The sequence below is a fragment of the Etheostoma spectabile genome, chromosome 6 (genome assembly GCF_008692095.1).
Source record: "Etheostoma spectabile isolate EspeVRDwgs_2016 chromosome 6, UIUC_Espe_1.0, whole genome shotgun sequence".
In the NCBI taxonomy this organism is placed as follows: Eukaryota; Metazoa; Chordata; class Actinopteri; order Perciformes; family Percidae; genus Etheostoma; species Etheostoma spectabile.
In genome coordinates this window covers 1608258-1629743 of record NC_045738.1, presented here as the reverse complement: position 1 = coordinate 1629743, position 21486 = coordinate 1608258, and the positions used below count along the sequence as shown (strand labels likewise).

The following is a 21486-nucleotide window of genomic DNA, read 5'->3' as shown; positions in this document are numbered from 1 at the left end:
AAAGCACTTTGATGGAAAGCGCTCAATAAATAAATGTATTATTATTATTATTATTATTATTATCTACTTTCACTGTAACAACGGTTACACAAGTGCAAAATATAAAAAAGTATATACTAATTGATACAAAATGTATTATTTGACCAATTGTTTGACTACATGTTCTTTCTGGAATCTACCTTGAAATCCAACTCCCTGTTGGGATCAGGATAATCCTGTTTTTTTGGATCAAAGTTATCCAAATCCTACTGACAAGTGTTGAACAACACAAACTGAAGGTTTGATCCAAAATTAAAACGAGGATTGGATTCCGTGATCTAATCTGATTTTCAAATTTCTTCTTTTTCTCTTTTTAACAACCCATTTTCAAGATTTGATCCAATCTGATAACCCAAATCTTTTTTTTTGAAATGTGAATTTTTTAACTTAAAACATACAAAGTTAAACAAGCATAAGACGAAATACATGAACAAAAATGTGTAATAATATTTTTTAAATAACTATACATTTTGTTGCCCTTATACCAATGACTTCAAGATGGGTGTAATAAAATACCTAGCGATTAAGTTACAAAATATGCTTTGTGCAACCTCTAATGTCTGCATGCTCTGAAACCCTACCACACACACACCAACACACACCAACACAACACACACACCACACACACCACACACACACACACACACACACACACACACACACACACACACACACACACACACACACACACACACACACACCACACACACACACACACACACACACAACACACACAACACACACACACACACAACACAACAACCACACACACACACACACACACACACACACACACACACACACCCACACACACACACACACACGATTGTCCACTGGTCATCTTTTGTGGACGTTATTACGAGGGGCGCGCTTAATTGGGTAGCATAATTCAGAGGGCAGATTCAACACAGAACCATAAATCAGGCATTCGTTAGAGCGAGAATGGCAGGCGAGTGAGAGACATCAGTGCTTGAGTGATGAAGCGTGGCGACTGTGTGAGGGGAAAACCAAGATGAAAAAGGGACAGTAAAGACCATGTAAAGTGAGTTCAGAGAACACCAAGCTTCTTAAGAAACGATGGCTTCATCTGTTGTTACTACTGTCAGGGAAGGGTGTTACAACGTAGAAGCGTGGATTACAAAATAGTGTCACGCACATACCTTTTTGCTTACTCAAATCGCACAACTTCCGCGGTTTTAACTTATAATCGCACAGACTGACATTGCTGTTGCGATTAGATTAACCGTGCAGCTCTATTGAAGAGTTGTAACATTTATTTACCGACAAACGGTAAACTGCTACATTCACAGCCATAATGTTACTGCTAACTTCATACTTAGTGACAGATACCTCTCTTTCCCCCCCCCCCCCTCACTCTCTCCACCGCACACTCGCTAACGTGGGGGCTGCAGTTGACGCTGTGTGTGCAACATGCGTTGTTTATTTGTGTGTGTGCGTGTTGTGTGCTATGTGTCTTAGGAGTGCATGATATATCGACTCAATATTGTTATCGCGATATCACGTCGTGCAGTTTGTATAGAAAGTGTTGTGATAACTATGCAATATTTTGTTTGTTTTGTGGAGCAATGTGTCCTGTCCGTTGGAAGTTGCTTAGTTCTGTTCAATTTAGAGCCCAATTGAAACGCTGTAATGATCATGTTTCATTGGCCAGTTACCGTGCCACTTGCACGTTATTGCACGTCAGCGCACAGATCCACTACGTGACAAACCATGTGAAGTGTTTTCATATTTCGACAGAGTGACAGTTTAAGTGAAGAAATAGCCTAAAAAAACGCAACAAATTAGAGAAGGAAAATAAAAGGCCCTGGTTGCTTCTGGTATATGTAGTGACAACATATGAACTCTTTGTTTTTATAGTGTAGTTTGTGCATCTAACCGTCAACTCCACTTATTGAACAGAAGGAACTACTAAACCGATCTTCTCTAATTTTAGGAGACATTTACAATTAGGGAAAAATGGAACAAGACAACAAATACGTCACCTGAAAGGTGACATTAGATAAGAAAGTATGTCCTGGCTGCCTAACTTTAATCTAAACCCCTGCTTGACTGGTGCTACAACCAATTCTGATAACCTGTCAATTTATGGCTAAAAACTCACACCGGTGCAGCTGCAGTTACTTTTATCTATAGTATTTACACCTTTGCACTTGTTTTTTTTCCCCTAACAGCTGTCAATGAAGGGGCCTGCAACTTCAACTTAACATGACATAACAACCATGAGTGAACTGAGGCAGCTCAAGTAACAGTTAAATAACGTAACACACTTGTACTCAATACCAGTACAGGACCAACCTGTTGTATAAAAGGGCAATAAATACAGGGCGTAGACAAAATATTTTTAATGCCATTGCAATTTCATAAAACCCAAAATAAAATAGTCCTGCAATTTTAGTGTTTGTGTGTTGTTTTAAATTGTACTATATTGTAAGGTGTTAATGTCAATAACCAACCCCATACAAATAACAATAGGCTACCTTACAATTTAAAGCATTGTTTTTAGTTTGTTCTCTAAAGGCAATTAAGTGCAATTATAATTGTTACTAGAACTGCAAGCAGTTATGACGTCATATACAATGCACTCGACCTCAGAAGGGATAAAATGGTCCAAAATGGTCTACGTTGATTATAGCGCCCCCTAATGGCCTATCTTAATCAAATTTGGTACATAGCCTCCGAGCGGCATGCCAAACAATCATCACAGGTTTGGTGTTGATAGCATTTACTGTAGCAGAGATATCGCAATTGCAAAGTTCCCATTTAAATGCACTGAGTTTTTCCGACAAAAAGAAATGGTTATAGCGCCCCCTAATGGCCAATCTTCGCCAAATTTGGAACAGAGCATCAGTGCGGCATGGTACAAACCGCCCTCAAGTTCTTAGTTAATAACATTTAATTTAGCCAAGATATAATATGATATGTGTTTGGTAGCTTGATACAGAAAATTTGTTTGGTCGTCAAATGGGCAAACTTTAACTTGGCAAAATTCTGTGAATAACTTTTTGTCGGGGCCATATGTAGATGATACAAATCAGGTTTTGTGTAGATCTGTCGCACAGCCTAGGACAAGTTAAAAAAAGTCTGGAGATATCGCAAAAAGAACTGAGCAGAAATGGGCGTGGTATACTGTATATTCGGAGACATGTGGATGTAAAGACTTTTAATTTGTGATGTAAAATGTGGGAGTTTGACATCATTGTAGCCCCACCTAGTGGTCCAAATGCGTAATATTTGATAAGTCAGGTCAGATACCCATTGTACATCTACCCTGTTAATTTCCCGTAATTCATGTAAATGTAAGTGGTTAATCCAAACTTGGTCCTATAGGCCAAACCCACTTCAGCAGATCAATACCCCACTGTAACGGGCGCCTCAGGAGTTGCCCTAGATGGTACCCATCGTAAAAATCGGATTAACCGTTCATGAGATATGAACTTTCTGTATTTATGCAAAGCGTCCCAATTTTCATTAAATTTGTTTTTGAGCCTCAGAGGGTCATACCAAGGAATAATCTAAAGTTTGGCTTCAACAGCATTTAATTTGGGCGAGATATGGCAAAGTTGGTGTTTTCATAGTTAGCAACACAAATTTGTGCATAATATGCCCAATTTTTATTCTGTAAAAAGACTTTTAACAAGTTTTTGTCAGGTCGGTCTGGAGATGATATGTGCCAAGTTTTGTGAAGATCAATTCCAAAAAGTTGTTTTTTGATAAATCACAATTTTTCAGGCATAAAAGTCAAGGCGGAATTGGGCGTGGCCTATATCACGAGATTCAGCTGGAACCAGGAAACACGTGGCTTTATGGTTTTTGAATGTCCGATGTACGGTTTGGGAGTTATAGAGCCAAACGCGTTTTTTTATGCTATAGCACCACCTAGTGGTGGAAGTGGGTCAAACTTTGCGGAGTTTTGGACCAGTCCTGAAAATGGCGCACCGCCACCATGTACCGTTTAAGCTGCAGCGTGAGTTTTACGCGGAGAAGAATAATGGAATAGGGAAATCCTTCGAAAAACAATAGGTATCCACAGCCCTGCTGTGTGACACGTATCCTCGGGCTTTGACCCCTAATAAATACACTGTGACAAGTCTTAACAACAACAGAAATTTTCACAGGAGGTATCTTAACGTGTCACATCAGGAAAAGCACAGGTGCACCTAATAACAGTAATTAGCCATGGCTCTGGTCAACTTATCTTAAGTTTCCAGACGCAGCGATAGCGCTAATATTACTATGTTGGTAGTCATGTCCCTAGTCAATGATATGAACAGTTGTGTACAACATTAATACGAAGATTTGGCGCTCAACTTTTTATATTTAACAAAGTGTGCAAAGCCGTTGACTCGCTAGCTAACGCTAGACCTGGCAAACTTTACCTACCTAGCTTAGTAGCCTACGTTACGGGAGCAAATTGTCTAATTACGTAAACCATGACAACAAAACACAGTGGGGTAAAAAAATCATGAAACAATTCACTTACAAAAGTTATTAGCACGGGCCAAACTGAACCTTCCTCTGCACCCATCTTCGTTTCACAGGTGTCCTTGCTCTCTCTGTATAATGCAGTTCGCGTTTACGTGTTGGATGGAGTGAGGAGGATTTGTGCTGCCTTCAGTAACAATTGGAAATGTGGAATGTATTCCTTAATGTGCTATGCGGGACTTTACGGTGAGTATTATTAATGGAGGGGGTTGGCTCTCCTTAAAAAACTCTTTCCGTTTTAAGGCTGATACTAATTGTGATTGAGAAGCACCTGCTGTATAAAAACCTTTTCACGGATTAAAGATGAGCTGATTCATCAATATTTCAAGGTTTCACTGTCACTGAATTGTAAAGCTATTATTGCTAAGCTACTAAAGTGAAAATGCTGGCACTGTGACAACACCAGTTATTCTTCACAGCCAACAAATGTAATTTAGCATATGAGGCAATGTCAACAGCATGTGTGATCACATAACTTGTTGATGTTGTGTCATTTTACTGCCATCAAACTCAAATTACTGGCATTAAAATGCCCTCTGTTTATAACACACACGTTTGAGCCAATGGGCACAATTTAAGGTACTTAAAAAGTTAACTTTAAGCTACATTGATTTTATTATTATAGAGAAAAGAACTAAGACTTGATGTCAATACTGTCAAATGCTTCTGAAGAGAGCAATATGAATGTCGTAGCAATGTCAGGTATTGCTCGATAAATGCTCACATACCTAACAAATTATATTTTGAGTTTTTTTTTAACAATGTTTGCGGAAAGAGTAGGCCTAATATATATGAGATCATTAAGTGATGCCAGCATGGTGCAAACCCTTTCATACTGTACACCTGACCTTGAAAGCAAAATTATGCAACATAATCTTCCAAGCATCTAAAGTGATTCAGCTGCTAAAGTATCAACAATGATTCAGCTATTGAAGTATTCCCCTTCACTGCCACTCTTTGCTGAACATCCTCCAATGTATTATCATGTGACCTCAGCCCACTTCTACTGAAGTTGAGGCACATAAATGAGCCAGAAACAGAATATTTTGGCATTGTCGTTATGAGTGTTTTACAGAGAAATACTGGACCCCACACTCACCTCTGATGGAGCATGCGTGAAAGTGTGAACGGTGAAAGTGGATAATCAGACGCTAAGATGTGACAGGTTTAAACTCTGATGAGTGTATTAGCTCAGACGAGAAATAATCTTCTCAAAGTACACAGCACACATATTTCTAAAGAGTAGGTTTGTTGTGAGCACTTAGATTTGATAAAAAAATGTCAATGTTTTCTTTAAAAAGCCAAACAAAAGGATTCTGTAAAGCAGGTTGCATTCGGGAAAGCAAGGAAGATGGAACATCTCAAGAATGCCTCAAGTCCGATTTTCTCTGAATCAGACATGCCTTTTTTAATGGCATAACAACAAAATATTTATATATCAAAGGATTTTTTTTTTTAACTTGGCAAGTCAAAGATGATTTGCTTACAGCCTGCACGGTTAAACCAATTTGTAAGGTTTAAGGGTTTGATTGAGCTTATGTTGGGGATTTAAGTGTGTTTAATAAAAAGTATCAGCATTACATCCCACAAAAACCTTCAAGAATGGTGTCTGGATCTAAAACCTTAGCCTTCACTGCCTTTTGGAGCAGCATCTTATGTCCATCCCTAATGATATCTTACGTGTGGGTTAAGGACAATGAGCCTCCACTGCAAAAATCACTGAACGGCGTCTCACCATGAGTGTAGTTGATTCAATTAAATTATCTACCAGCATGCATCTGCATAATGTGAATATAGCATCCCATAGAATCAAACACAGTGAGATCCAAATAATTCAGTTAGAGAAAGATACTGAGGAAATTGAGAAAAATAAAAATAAATACAAAAGAGTCTTCTCACACCACTTGAATGTGAGGCTTTGGTGAGAATGCGGGAACCACACGGAGTAAACAATTGTTTGTCTGTTCGGTGACTAAAGTAAACAAGAAAAATCTTTGTTTGTTTTTCAGGTTTTTCTCTACCTCTGTCTCCTCCAGTGAAGCATTTGAATAAAGGATAGTGGCCGTCTGATCCATGCATCACTGAAGTCAACACAGCTAGCTCGTCAGAAATAAATGCTGGACATTCTTCTTAGAGCTTTCAGGTTGATGAGTTTCTATGCTATGGAATCCAAATACATTACCATTGAAAGCGTGTTTCACAAATTAAATGGTTTTTGACTTTTTTTTGTACAGTACTTTGTGTTTGAACAGATTCATGTACTTTTTCTTCCTTTTACTGCTGAAAAATAATACATAGCCTATGCACTGTCCACAGTTAGTGTCAAATATTGCACATGTATTAATTAATGTGTTACATTTAAAGTCAAAATGGGCTTTTTATATGTTAAATCCAAATCAGAATATTCTACAGTTTTGTGAGGGTATTTGAAGTCTGTACAAAACCATCTCAGAAAAGACTGAACACAGGCCAATCCACACAAGAATAAACAGTCTTTGTCATGTGTACATTAGAGATGGACCTTCCTTTAGAAGTGAACATTGAAGGCTTCCTTCCCTCTTACTTCCTATCCCTGTTTGCCAGACTTCAAACACAGCCTTCAAGGTACATGGCCTCAGGGCCGCTTACTTACCTCGTCCTGAAGTTAGCCGGGTGTGGATGCCCGTCATACAAAGATAAAAAGTCATATTCCTCCTCCACAGCAAAAGATTGAAAAACTATATGAATTCTGCTTCCCTCCTCGGCAACAATCACCCAGGTACAGTTCGCTCCATTTGGATATCCATATGGAAACCCAGGGCTTTCTATTGTCCCGTTCCTCCCTTTTAAAGTGCCTCCGCAAGTATGGATAAAACCTGGAAAGAAAGGAAAACATTCATTATCAAACAAACAGTGTGCATTGGGAGATTTGAAAAAAAAACTTAACATGCTCAAATGCATAGAAGAAAAGGAATAATTAGTAGCGATTCTTCTGGAAAATGTACTTAATTTTGTCTGGTGCACATATCCATGCAGCAATAAATAAACAAAATGGCTTTAAAATGTTTAAGTAGGTCTGTACAGATGCTATTTCAAGTATCATTTTTATTGTAACAACTGTGTGCACCTTGTAAAGTCCAGGTGCAATTTTTCATCAACTGAGAACAAATTGTTTGTGAAATCCACATTGTTCTAAGCTGGCAGAAGCTGTGAGGGAAATCTGGCAACCAGCTGTATAAGAGCCGAGGTTGCAACAACTGCTGCTGTCATTATGGACGAGAAATGCATAATTGAGGACTACTGTGATGTTTTCCAATGCTGTATTGAACAAAAAGCTAGTGATGCATCATTACTGCCCACTTCTTTCCAGTGGGTCAGAAAGACCCCAGAGACAAGCAACAAGCAAGGTCTTCCAATTTAGTGCCACAAGCCCTTTACACTTTGTTTCCCAGCCCACACTGCACTGGCTTGCTGAAAATCAATACCCTTGACATATTAGGTTAAGCATTATACTATCATTCTGAAACTATAATAACCTGATTGCTTGGCTAACCTTTGTGGTGTTAATGTAAATGAGCAAACGCAAACACGTACACAAACATAATCTGTCTCACTCATGCACGGACATCACAGTATCCCTTTTCTCACACAATCTCACATATTCTTCCACATTTCCACATCCAGTGTACTCCCACACTTACACAAACAATGTATGAACAGGTACCCTCACAGACTGTGTCACACTGCAAAAAGTGCCATTTTATTTGAGGCTGTGTTGCACGTTGTCTAATGGAATGCAAGCTTAATTAAGATGCATGGTCTCCCCCCCCCCCCCCCCCCCCCCTCCACACACACACACACATATACACACACACACATATACACATACACACAATTTACTCCTAGTATAATTAGCTTTTCACACTCAGTAAGTAAAGGATGCGTTGCATAGTGTTTGGCCATACACACACACTGCAGTATGTGAAAAATCAAATCACTTGGCTATGGAGCTGAGCTATTTTTTCCTGATAATATGTATGGCTTTTAATAAATAGATGCAAAAAAAACATTAAAATCTGAGACAAACTGACAATTCATTTCCCTCTTGTCAAGCTGTTTCATTATTTTTTGGACAAAGCCTTGCAGCTGTTTATATTTCACAAAAATCAACTCTGTTATCACAAGTATGGTAATTCTCTGGAACATTTTTCTACAATCTTTACATCTTGCAATACCTTCAGGATATTATCCTCACAGAGGCCCTGACCCAGAGTCTGTGACAGTACAGTATATCTCCACCTACTGTGTGGCTAACTGACCTGCCCCTGAGACCAATTCACTCCTCCTGTATTCAGTGATCAAGTGGCCTGACCTTATAGATTCAGCTATGGATACAGTATACATCATACCGATATTGGTTTATGATGTTGTGCCTAGTGATGAGCTGCTGCTCTTTATGCAGTGGGGGGAAAAATATTACCAAGGTGTGTTGAATGTCTACATTGCAAATTTTCAAGCCACCATTGAGCTAACAGGGTAATTATGGCAAATTTGCAGCATTGATGCTCCGCCTACAGGGTCAACATGATCCAACCTGTGACATGGTCCATTATTGCTGCTTTCAAGTACTCGTACTCGGAAAATTGTATTAAGCAGGACAGCCCTTGTCACTGATCAAACAAAGTTGTCAGTATGACTGTAAAAGTGTGGGTGACACAATGCAATGTGGCAGCATGCTTGACTAAAAGCCACTGTGGCATTTGTTATTGCTTGGTGGTCCGTACATAGAGATGTGTTTATCTTTTCAGTTACCTTAAGTTGTCACGCATTCTTGAATATAACGAACTGAAATAGAACCTACCTGTTAGATGTCGGAGCCACATTGCCTTTCTTTTTACAAAGTTGCCACCAGAAGAGCCACCAACATATTTTTCTAGCAGCTACATTTTGCTTGGGTTTCTGAATAAAGCAGTTTGACTGGGCGTATGTAAAACAGTAAGTTACAGCTAATGAAGAGCAATTGAAGACATAAAAGAATAATGTACTCCCATACTGAATATTTAAAATGGCCTTAAAAAAGAAGTTTGAGGGAGACATGTCAGTCACTGAAAGTGAGCCCACCTGCAATTGCTGCTCTTGTTACAGTTTAGAAAAAGCAGAAGGATCAGATCATTATGAAGGCAGACACACACAACAACACACTACTTGAATACTGATGTAAGTTTCAGTCTATTGTTTATCTTGGAAAGTCACCCCTTCCATTTTTATGAACATAATTATGAATATATTGTCCTTTATTAAATTTAAAATTTTACCTGGCCATGGGATGATGCAGTTGTTCTAAATATCCAACAGTAACGGCAGCAGCAACAAAAATGTATTCAGTTAATTTTTTACGAGGAGTACTACTCAGCCGGAATCAGTTGTATAATGTCTCTGGAGGGAATCCTTTCCAAAGTTTGATAATATCATCAGGGTTATCTCGTGTGGGCATGATGCTTTATAGCGGGAAGTTACTAATTGGAGGTGTGGGGTTTGAAAAAAGTGGGCATTTAGGAGGCAGGGAGGGTCTAATAAAAGATGCTATTCAGAAGCATTGTGGGAAATTTAGGATCCAGTGTATTGAAACTGGACCCATACTAGCACTAAAAGTCAGGAGATCTTTTTCCTCTATGTTGCTTTGATTTGTGACCATGCTTTTTTTTTTTAAATTGAGAATCCCTTAATTTTTGGAAAATGGCGATACTATATTGCTAAAATACCCCTTTAAATGTTACAATAGATTTATAACTTTGAGTGAGACTGTCAAACAGTGAAAAAAAATGTATGAAACCAGAGACAATGAGATTAATCACTGCTATATAATGATCAAGTGAACTAGACTTGAGTTGTGGTTAACTGCAGCTAACCTAACACCTACCTAAAGCAATCCTGGTTAAAGATAAAAGCACAGAGAGATGCCCAGTAGCAATTAGAGCCACACAATTTTTTAGATGGAAAAATCGTTTATTACTGCTTTTATTTTAAGCTCTCTTGTATCACTCAGAACTCAGAACTACATCAAAGACAGCACCCATAGAGCTCTATGAGTCCCTGAAATATTTCATTGTTTGTCAAGCATTAGATGACTAAGTGAACTGCTTAGCAATGTTTGTATGGCTGATTGTTGTGATGTCCTGAAAATGAAAGAACAGATGCTCACTGCCGAGATATCTATTTTCCCCCTTTCCATCTCTCTCCTTCTTTCTCCTTGTCCGATACATGTATTCCTTTCATCCTTCAGCATCACTGCACTCTCACCTCTTCCTTTCTCACCCTCTCGTCATCTCACTCAACTTTTTCATTTACTGCCATTTGAACCAATTGCCACCCCCCTTCCACCCACACACACTCACACAAACATACAGCCACACACACACACACACAGACACACACACACACACACACACACACGTACATATATTGCCCCCCCCCTTGTCTTTCCTTTTTTCTATAAGCTATTCATTATAAATTAGAATCGGTCTTTTCAATGCCGTGTATTATAAGAGCTTGTAATATGTTAAGCACTGTCATCTCCATAATAGCTGTATCTATAAAAAGAACATTGTTGTAAACATTCATCTTGTTACTTCAAAGGAACAACACATGTTTCCTTGTACAGGAGAGAGGACAAGCATTAAATCCATTTACCACTTACACCTACGGTATGTCTTCTTTGCATTCCACTGTCATCACTTAGTTTCCTGTTCCGACCTCTATCATCACTTCAATTGTAAAATGCACTCCCAGGGGTTTTCTACAACCCCATGTTAGCGCCATGCTGCAACACCAACCATAAATTGTGATGAGAAACCAAATTAACGACATGCTGTGATTGCACAGTGGGGAAAATGTGGTTCAGAAATATGAATCAGTATCATAACGCACAAGTCTGGAAAATATACAAGCCTCAGTAGGCAGCCAGGCTGGCTGACAGACAGCTCAAGAATGGCCCCAGCTGTTCCTCAAATAGTTACATTTACCCTTGGCCTTTTGGATATACCTACACACAAATATCACATTTTCACACACACTTTTGATGCCCAAAACAGATTTTTATGCCTGCTGAGCAAAACGCAGACAGGAAAATGGCACTTTGTCTCGCACACTGATGATATTTCTGAATGTGTTTGTCTCTTTATCAGTCTGAATTGAATGAGTGTGTGTTTGTGTGCAGATGCATGCATATGTAAATGTGGTTGTTGGCCTTGATCAGCTTCTCATTAATGCAAAGAGTGAAACAAGACTACTGAATGGGATTTTCTTTTCTTTGCTCAGCGATAAAGAGATTTTGAGCCGAATGAACCAGGTAATGAACCACAGTTCTGTACACCGTGTGGAGGAAAAATAAGATTGATTTTGAAAACGCATTATGCATCATAGAGGGTATTGATAATATAATTTGTTGCAAGCTAAGTGGGTTATTTAAGGTTTATGTTAGCATGAAAGAAAATGAGCTAGTGTATGAAGGGATAGGTGCCCCCTTAAAAAAAAAAACAGCCAATACGTTGTGCTCCACCAATAAGGCAGATTTGTATTTGGGCCATAAAGAGAAATGATTATGTGCAGCAGGGAGCGGGGAGGAGGAGTCCTTTACTGCCATCCACATTATTACGAGTGACAAACAGACCATTGGGTAATGGATGATTGCTGATGGGTTTGAAAGATTGCCCATCCCAATTGACTATTTTTGAACAGACCATGATTAAACAGGCTTGGGAAATAAACATTCACAGTTTGACCTGCTCCGTTCAGGTAATTGCTTCAGGATCTTGCAGGGCAGGTTTAACTGCTAGGCAAACTTTTTTCTTCCCCCGGCAGTGAAACTGTTGAATTCTGATGGAAGACTGCAGCACTTAGCTTGGCAAATTTATTGTGTGCCATTTTCTATATTTTCCTTAAACTGTATTAGATTTATCTGCTGTCTGTTGTGCTGTATTTGTCTGTTATCAACTGTCCATTGTCTCCAGTTTATGCGGCAGCTTGCATGTCCAAAACAATCTTTCCAAAGAGACAATAACACTGCTCTAATCTAACAAACCCTGTGACTTAGAGCAATCAAAGTAATATTAAAATGAACGTTTTTATGCCCTGATTGATGGCATTCAGTGTACAGGCAATAAAAGAAATGTGGTAGTGCCCCCCTTTGGCATCAGTGGGTGTAAACTGGTAAACTAAATGAATTAATAGAGCAATAATGGAGCACATTTTTTTTCAAAGTGGCATTTAGGTCTTGAACTCAAGATTCTTTGGATAGTTGATCAGTTACTTGTGAACAGTGACCATCTGGAAAGCAACACTACTGATGCGTTTCACATCAAAGACAGTTTGTTCTTGGGGTCTTCTAAGAAACATGTCTTAACATTATTGGGATGTTGAGCTCTGACATAGTCACGGGAAGTTTATGTTTCAAGGAAAATTCCATTTCTTTTTAAGAAGCCGAACAATTCAGTGAGTGCTTTCCTACTTCACAGAGGTATAATTCAAATTATTTTGTATTATTTCTACTGTGTTTAAGATTAATTTAAGATTCTTTAAGACTTTTTAACCAGAGCCTGCTTATAGAAGTTGCTACACCTGTTAAAAAAAGATAATAGTGTTAAGTAACAACTTGTACTGAGCCTCAGAGAGCCCAAAAAGTCTTCTTAACTTAACTTGCAATCAGTGACTTGCTAGAATCTGTGTGGAGTGATATTTTCTAAGTCATATAGATATATCTGCTGAAATATACTGAAGATGAGAAAGTGGAATAAAAAGGAGCATAAATATCCTGTATTTTTAATAAATAGGGACTATAAAAGGATGCAGGGATCAGCTATTAACTATCATAAATTTGAAAAAAGAAATGAACTGTATGACTAAAATGCAAATTCTCATGCTGTGCACACATATTCAAAGCAATTTCAATCAATACATGACTACATGAATAAGAAAACAATACTAAAATGCAACATTTCAGAGATTCAAAAAGGAACAAGCATTGTTTTGAACACCACTTGGACCACCAGTCGATCTAAGCATGAAAAGTGTTTTGCCTTCACCCTTCATACATCACAGAATCTTTCTTCAAACAAATCCTGAGTCCAATATCCACAAGCCTACTGAGCTATGCACTTTCAAGCTCCTCTCCTTGATTTCTTTTTGGCATGCATTATTTTCTTTCTCTCTGCTTGATACTTCATTTTCTCACAATTGACTGTGTATGTCAAGGACGCCTCTTCTTCCGGATGGCATTTCATCATTATTCATGATGATGGCCTATCACAAACAGAGGGGGGAGAGGCAACCGCACCAAGCCGAGCATTCAAAGTTAAAGTAAAAAAAAACTGCATTGATTTGCACCTGACCTTAAGGGTGAGTCAGCCAATATAGAGATATTCATCAGTGACACCTGGTTACAGAACACATACAGGGAAGATAGAGCCCTTACCAAGCAAAACAAAGGTCAACAAACATTCTGGTAGGCTCGATTCACTGGAAAGTATCCGCACTTTCACAGAGAAGCAGTAGCTAGTGTTACACATAGACAATACCTTCAGTATTGATTTCATAAAATCCAGAAAAAGAAGAGGAAATTAAAATTATAGATTGTGTTGACCACTGAACATAACCATTAATCAGAGGAAATGTGCAGGGTAGAAAAAAAAAAACCTTTGTTGGTTGTCTGCTGTCATCCCTTTAGATCATGAATCTTCAGGGTCTACCCCAACAAATCAGAGCTGCTGTAGCACTTACGACCTATGTTAAGAAGTAATTTCTATTTTAGAAATCCAAGCACTTTTCTCTTAGATCTACAACAAGCTGTACCCTGAGCCACAGACATCAACTATCGACGGAAGAGAAAATAATTTTTCATCAGCAAAACCAGGAATATAACAAAGATGACTGCAAGTGACAGCCACCTTAGTAGACAGAAATCTGAAATTGATGTCCCCAAAGAGAAGGATTTTTTTTCTGCATAGCCGTGCTCCACCTTCACAATTCATACTGATAGAATGTGCATAATCGCAGCCATGCACTATGCTTGTCTGCATGCTCGATGAAAGGGAAATGGGCTCTATACAACAGAAACAGAAACGGGGCTTTCTAGCGAATGACTATTACCTCATGAGTGTGTCACTGCAATTTGGAAAAGGGCTCTGAAATATTCCATTTGGTGGTATAAAATTGCCAACCGCTGAGGTGAGAAATACTAAAATCAAATGCGATGCCACGCTGAAACACAGCCAGCACGTGCACAAATACGCACACACCAAACCCACCCCATTGCACAAGGAAATAACAGGTGTGTGTCTGAATAGCCAAGTGTAACAACTGTTTCCCAGCGTCTGCATGCTGCTGGTGCTTTAGCTACTTCCCAGCAGATACAGTATTTTATGGCTAGATACCAATACCTTCACAAAGTGCTACTGAGCCATATTGCACCTGATGCCAGGCCACCACTGCGAGAGCTGCTGTACAACACAAAACTGTGAGCCAACAACACATCTAATAGGACGCCTGTCTCTCTAGCCTCCAATCTTCCAAACAAACAATAACATCAACACTTCACTTTCCCCCGAATGAAGGGAAAGAAGCGCAGAACAATAATCTGTCTTTTTCTATCTAAAGACAGACACCGAGGCTGAAACTGTTTTTCAATTTCCATGTAAACATCTTCCACTTAACAGACTGTTCACACAGTGAGGACATGTTTTTTAGATGCAAAGCTGGGAACTCTGGGAACTCGCTTAAAAACTCAATCACAAACTTACAAAGCGCCTCATTAACATTCAGATGGCTGCAGATCCTCCAGAAAATTGTTAGGGCAATTCTATACATGCTGACCTGCTCCACCTTTACGAAAGAAAAGTAATGGTGGCAGGAGAATACCTTCAGATGGTAACATGTCAATCTCACCACCGACAGGCAAAGAAGGTGTTCAGCAATTTTGCACCACCTGGAGGTAATGAGTGTTACAGATTTTTGAGAGATTCATATTTGGGGCATTTGTGTTTTTAGAGTTTCCAATCACATATTTGTACGACCAGTCAGATCACATAAATGAATTGATAAGAATTTTACATTGCTTTGTCACACACTGACCTGCAGCATAAATGTAATACTTAAATAGAAATGCAAGTCAGTTTGCAGCTTTAAAACACTCAAACGTTTTGTAAATTCATTTCATGTTGCGTCTCTAAACATCTTTAACCTGGTCTTAACATTTTGGCTTCTGTCAGGCTCTTGACCAACAGAAAAGTCAGCTAAAGAGTTAATTAGTTGAAAAATAACAAAAAATTATTATTAGTAGTAGAAGTAGTAACACTCAAGTTAGGGATGCAGCTAACAAATGTTTTCCTTATCAATTAATCTACCAATTATTTTCTCAATTGATAATTTGTCTAAATGTCAAATAATTGTGAAAAATTCCTGTTATTTTCCCGCAGCCCAAGATGATTTCTTCAAAAGTCTTGTTTTATTCAATCAACAGTCCAAAATGAAAAGATATTCAGTTTACCAGCATGCATGGCAGAGAAAAGCTTTGACATTTTACGATGAGAAGCTGAAACCTGCAAATGTTTGTGATATTTCTTGAAAATTACTTATTTTGTTCGATACCTTTATTCGATAATCAAAATTCGAAATAGCTGCTGCTTAACTTTTCGTTGATCGACCAATCGATTAATCAACTAATCACTGCAGATCTAACTTGAGTTTTACTCCACCTACATTGCCAATTTTCTTTTGGCCTCTGCATCATCCTCTTGCTTTGTTGTAATAAAAGATATTGTGTAGATATGACCCTCCTTCTTCCCTCTCAGAAGAAAACGTGAGGGCACCCAAGGGCACTCCAAGCAGTCTGAACTATACTCGTCCTAGAACTCTGTCGAAACTTTTCTTCTGTTCTAAATATCTTATATTTAGCATGTTAAATCATCAAATTCAAGTACACACACAAGCACAAACACACACACACACACACACACACACACACACACACACACACACACACAATACAACACACACACACACACACACAAAGCAGCTCTAAAAAGAACAACAAAAAAGACTGCAGTTGTAACTCATTGCCTGTAAGTGGCACAATAAAGCTATTACTGCTACTGTCATTGCTTTTAGATTCCACAGGTTGGACTGTGACCACAGGTCTAAAACAGCTGGCACTGCAATATGATGATATTGGCTGAGCCTAGGTTCAGCTTCTTTGTATTGGTGGCACTGCGTGTCCTTGATAATGCTCCTATGACCAAAATTAAACTGAGTTTTAAACTGAAAATGGACAAAGATTGACGACTAAGTGCTTTAATAAATGCAGCTCCACAGGCCAGGGCCAAAATCCAATGTACATAGCATGGAACCCAAAAATCAGTTGCTTAGTCAGTCAATTTTTTTCTTCAGTATGCACCGCAGAAGCCTGAACATGTCTTTAAAATGCATTGCATGAGAGATCACATTTCTGCTACTTCATTTCTTACTGAAAAATACTAGAAAACGTTAAAAATCGACTGTTCAATTAACACAATGGAAAATTTATGGAGAAATCAATGATTTCCAAAGCTGCTGATCTGAGAGCATCTCAAAGGCAACTAAGATTATGCTCTACCTGTCTATGTGTATTTTCTAACAAGATGAACTATGCAACATGCCGTGCTACCATCTCAAAATTGATAGAAAAGTGGTGTATTTGAAAGTCTAAACAGGGTTCTGTTAGGCTGTCCACACCTATTATTTTAATTGCTGTGAAATATGCTGTGGAATCACGGCAACCTCCACCAAGCGGTCTACCTCCTCAATTACCTTCACATCACCCCACTTTGTGTCTCTGAGCATGCTTCTCGCCCACCGGCTCTGCTGTCACATATCAAAAATGCATTTGACAGCCACAAACACAAACAAGAGCAGTGGTCACCACGAATGGAGATTAATGAAGTTAAGTTGACCACAGGTTATGAAGTGAATACAACTGGAAATACAGCCTGGTACACTGTGAAAACAATTAACTACATTAATAGGAAACAATATCCAAAGGTATGGATAGTATTGTGCTTCAGGAACACATAGGAAACACATAATTGGATGTATATGCAGCGATGTTGCTACTGGTTCATTAGTTACTATTCACTTGAAATAAATGCTTTGCTGCATTTAAATGCCCTCCTAATAACTGTTAGTAAACCCAGCTATTGCATCAATCCCAACCACAATGTGATTGACAAAATCCTTGACAGATTCTCTGGATTTTTACCATGGACAACGCTAAATAAATGCATTCATTGTTATCTGCGAACAGGCCTTCAGTTTAATCCCCTCTGAAATCTGCACCTAAGGTGCAGAAAACAGTCTACCTTGAATCTGTAGCCTTTACTCTGAAAGCAGCTGCTGCTCAGCCTATTACATTTAATCCCAACAAACGGTGAGCTATTTTTCTTCCTGAAGACAAGATATTGCCAATCTCTCTTGCCAAGAGTACTGCTTATATTAAAACTGATATCTGAGAAGAACTGACTTAATCAGAACCAGCAAGCTATATCCAACTGTCGCAGGGGCCTGTCAGCAACCTCTAAGAGCCTGGCTCAGGCCTACAGCCGTGGGCGAGAGGCCAGAGGGTAGACGGAGTATTACTTTGGTACACCACTAGGGCAATCCAGTAAGATGTCAGCACTAAAAAGGCATTAGGAATCCAAGAAGTAAAATTGTTACTGTTCCAAGTTCCTGTATCTCCTGGAAAATGGTAGTTTGTTCCTTCCAGCTCTAGTTGAGCTCAGGTGATTCTTTTGGAGACTGTCCATCTTTATCCTCATACTTCGGCTCTACTTCTCAAGAACATGAGGGGCAGTGGGATAATGCCCTAAATTCCCCGTAGATGGTGTGTAATTACACAGAAAAATTGTAATCCTGATTAGCCCCAGCAGCCTTTCCAGCCTGTTTACATAATCACATTGAGAGAAAGTCTTCATCAAGGGCTCAGTGGCTAGATTACTGTCTGTGCAGAACCCACCTGATTACTGACTGCCTGGTATAGAGTTCACAGCTACATTATGTAACGTTTGTAGTTGTTCATTATCAAAATCTGTACTGCCCTTCACAAACTTGTCCTTTTTTATGAATATTGACCACCACCATCACTTTCAAGCATTCCTATTGGCTTGGAATTTTGACATTTACGCTTTCCAGAATCATGCGCCATCTTGAAATAAGCCCGTAAGGGACATACAGGCTTCAATGCTCCACCTTTCGTGCTTTTCACTCAGTGGCACTGACTGTGACGAATGCCAGGGAGGGAGAAGATTATTTTACTCCTGACAGATTTGAAAGCCTGTTCTCGAGGACATGCAACTGAGTTAAAAGAGAATTAAAACAACAACGCGACCAAAGTATAAGATTGGAGTGGCTGTTCTAAGATGGAAAGAGCAAGGATTTTAAAGTTGCCTGCTTTCTTCTCGACTGGTAATTCTGTCCATTTGTGTAAATTAGAAGTTTTACAGTTGTTACTTGCTTGGCTAACTATAGCTTGATTGTGCTTAACACTAGAACAATGTCTAGGATACTTTTCCTCGCGTCGATGATGAAAAAGGATTGTCTACCTTGTAACATAAACTTAATCATAAGTGTTGTGATTTTCCTGGCAGACAACTCATGTGCAGTTGTAACACAGACTAGCTACAGCTAGAACAGCTGCGTGTAAGCGATGGAGATACTAAGAGCTAATTTCGGTTTCATTGACCTTGTTCTTACTGTTCAGAGAAATATAATATAGTAAACACACAAACTTCCGTTGCTTCTCTCCTACATTGTAAACATCTACGCACACTATTAATCTCGTACAATAAACAGAATAACAATAGCACTGATACTTTCGAAACATTAGCTTGCATGTGTTTGGGAACCTGATAAATGATGTTAGCAATTAAATGGTACAAAAGTAATGTAAACTCTTATTGGGGGGGGATAGCAGGTGAAATTTAGTTGGCTGTCATATACAATTTCACTGCTACATGGGAGAAATTCTCACACAATGTAGCTTTAAAAAACAACAACCGCATTAAACCAAACATGGACGTATGAAGGGAATTTGAGAAATGCAGAGTAATCACAAGAAACAGAAGTGGTGGGACACAACAGATGGACAATTTTCAACAATCTGTTCACTATCATTAATCGTTCTTTGTCATCTGACGAGCTACTGTCCGTGCGGGAGACAGGCTGTGTCTTCTGTTTGTCCTCTCCTGTGGTGGTCCTCCAACATTCCCATGACGATCATGTCCCCGTCTTCTCTTCCTTATGAGGTCACCACCAGGACTGTCCTCTACAAAGCAGTCCCGAAAGACAGAAACTGAATAGATTCTGATCTGCAAAGTACCACTTAAAAAAGATATATGCATACAAATGCAAAGTAACCCTTTCAATGGAAATATTGTAACCATGAACAATATTAAAGGCAGATCCAGGAGGCTGTGGCAATAACTCTAATCTGGATTTTATTAATTTAGTTTGAGAAGATCTCTCCTTTTTCTCACGTGATATTATTGACTACACAAGCATGTGTCATAAGAATGGGGTGCTCTTAGGTTAGTGAGTCTCTCATTATTGTAAATTTTATTGATCATCGTACCATTGATGGATGCAGTGCGATTCTCATGAGAAAGAAGGACATGCAGCTGTTCTGCAACTCAAAAGAAGATACGGTAAAGGGCTCCCTATCTGTGTATAGAAATTCAATTTGTATTTAACCCAGGTCTTTTGTTCCGTCTAAAAAAAGCAGCCCCTGAAATTTAGCTTCCTAAATGTATGTCTGTGTCAAGCAGTTTTATAAATTCCCCGAGGATTAGGTGACACAGTTACAGTGGATATCCTCAGTTGTTTGCTGGTGGACTGTCACAATGAGAACACATTATTTCTTGGTCAAACATCACTGTGCAGTTGTATTGATGATAAAACTAAGTTGCTAAATGTCACCAAATTCCACTTAATAATATGTGTGGAATGGCAAGAATCAGATAGGTGACTAAGATAACACTGTAAACTGAGAATCAGAGCTGTGCACCACCCACACACATGGATCCTGACTCAAAAATAATCTAATACGAAAAAGCACCTCTAGCAAAGTGATGCTTTACAAACTTTGCTAGATAGAGGTTGTTTTTTTTGTCATTATCTTTCCAGGTGAAGTGAGTCACAGGCCATCTACTTTATATCTTTTTTACTTTTGCAAACATTGTGTCACCTGTCAGAGCAGGGGATACCAACTGTTCCACTGTTCTTCCTGGTTGCCTCGGTCTGTGTCACTTTTTCTTTTGCTCTTTTCCAAAAGCAGACCAAGGCCTCCTCCTCCTCCTCCTCCTCCTCCTCATTTCCTCCTTCCCTCCCCAATCCTTGGATTGCTGGCACCCTAATAAGTAACAGAACTAGGAGGATTGGCAGTGGCCTCAAGGTTTGACATTGCCACAATGTGGGTGGTGATGAAACAGCACTGTGCCTGACTCTGCTCGACTTGACTTGGCTCATTCTCGGTGGGCGCTGCTACTCTGCATGCTGCTCATTTCATCCAAGCCCAATACACAAACATGACAATTACTCACAGGGTGAACAACCTGCATGTAAATTGATATCTATGAGTGCCTGTACTCACACGGCCATACATTTATTCAACAGATAAACAGCCACAGAATGTTCACAGAATGTTACTAAACACAAACACACACAAACACATCCAGAAGAAAAAGATTTTCGAGGGTTGGAATTGGATGTGCCTTTTTACTTTGGCTTGACGAGAATTTCCCACAGTGAGTGAGTGTAACATTAAATATATGAAACACCAAGGCAGAAAGAAGCACATGCACACACGTACACACACGCACGCACGTGACCGCCTGCCTGCCCGCACGCACACAAACACACACACAAACACACACACACACACACACA

The 21486-nt window shown here is 39.1% G+C and overlaps 1 protein-coding gene across 2 annotated transcripts in view; it reads right to left on the bottom strand.

The window, feature by feature from the left end:
- The window catches only part of LOC116690735 (CUB and sushi domain-containing protein 3), a 286959-nt gene that overhangs the window by 263777 nt on the left and 1696 nt on the right, over positions 1 to 21486 (bottom strand). For both annotated transcript variants that reach the window (XM_032517890.1, XM_032517891.1), the window contains exon 2: positions 7175 to 7397. In XM_032517890.1, the coding sequence (XP_032373781.1) occupies positions 7175 to 7397 (223 nt within the window). The remainder of the gene's footprint in view (positions 1 to 7174; positions 7398 to 21486) is intronic.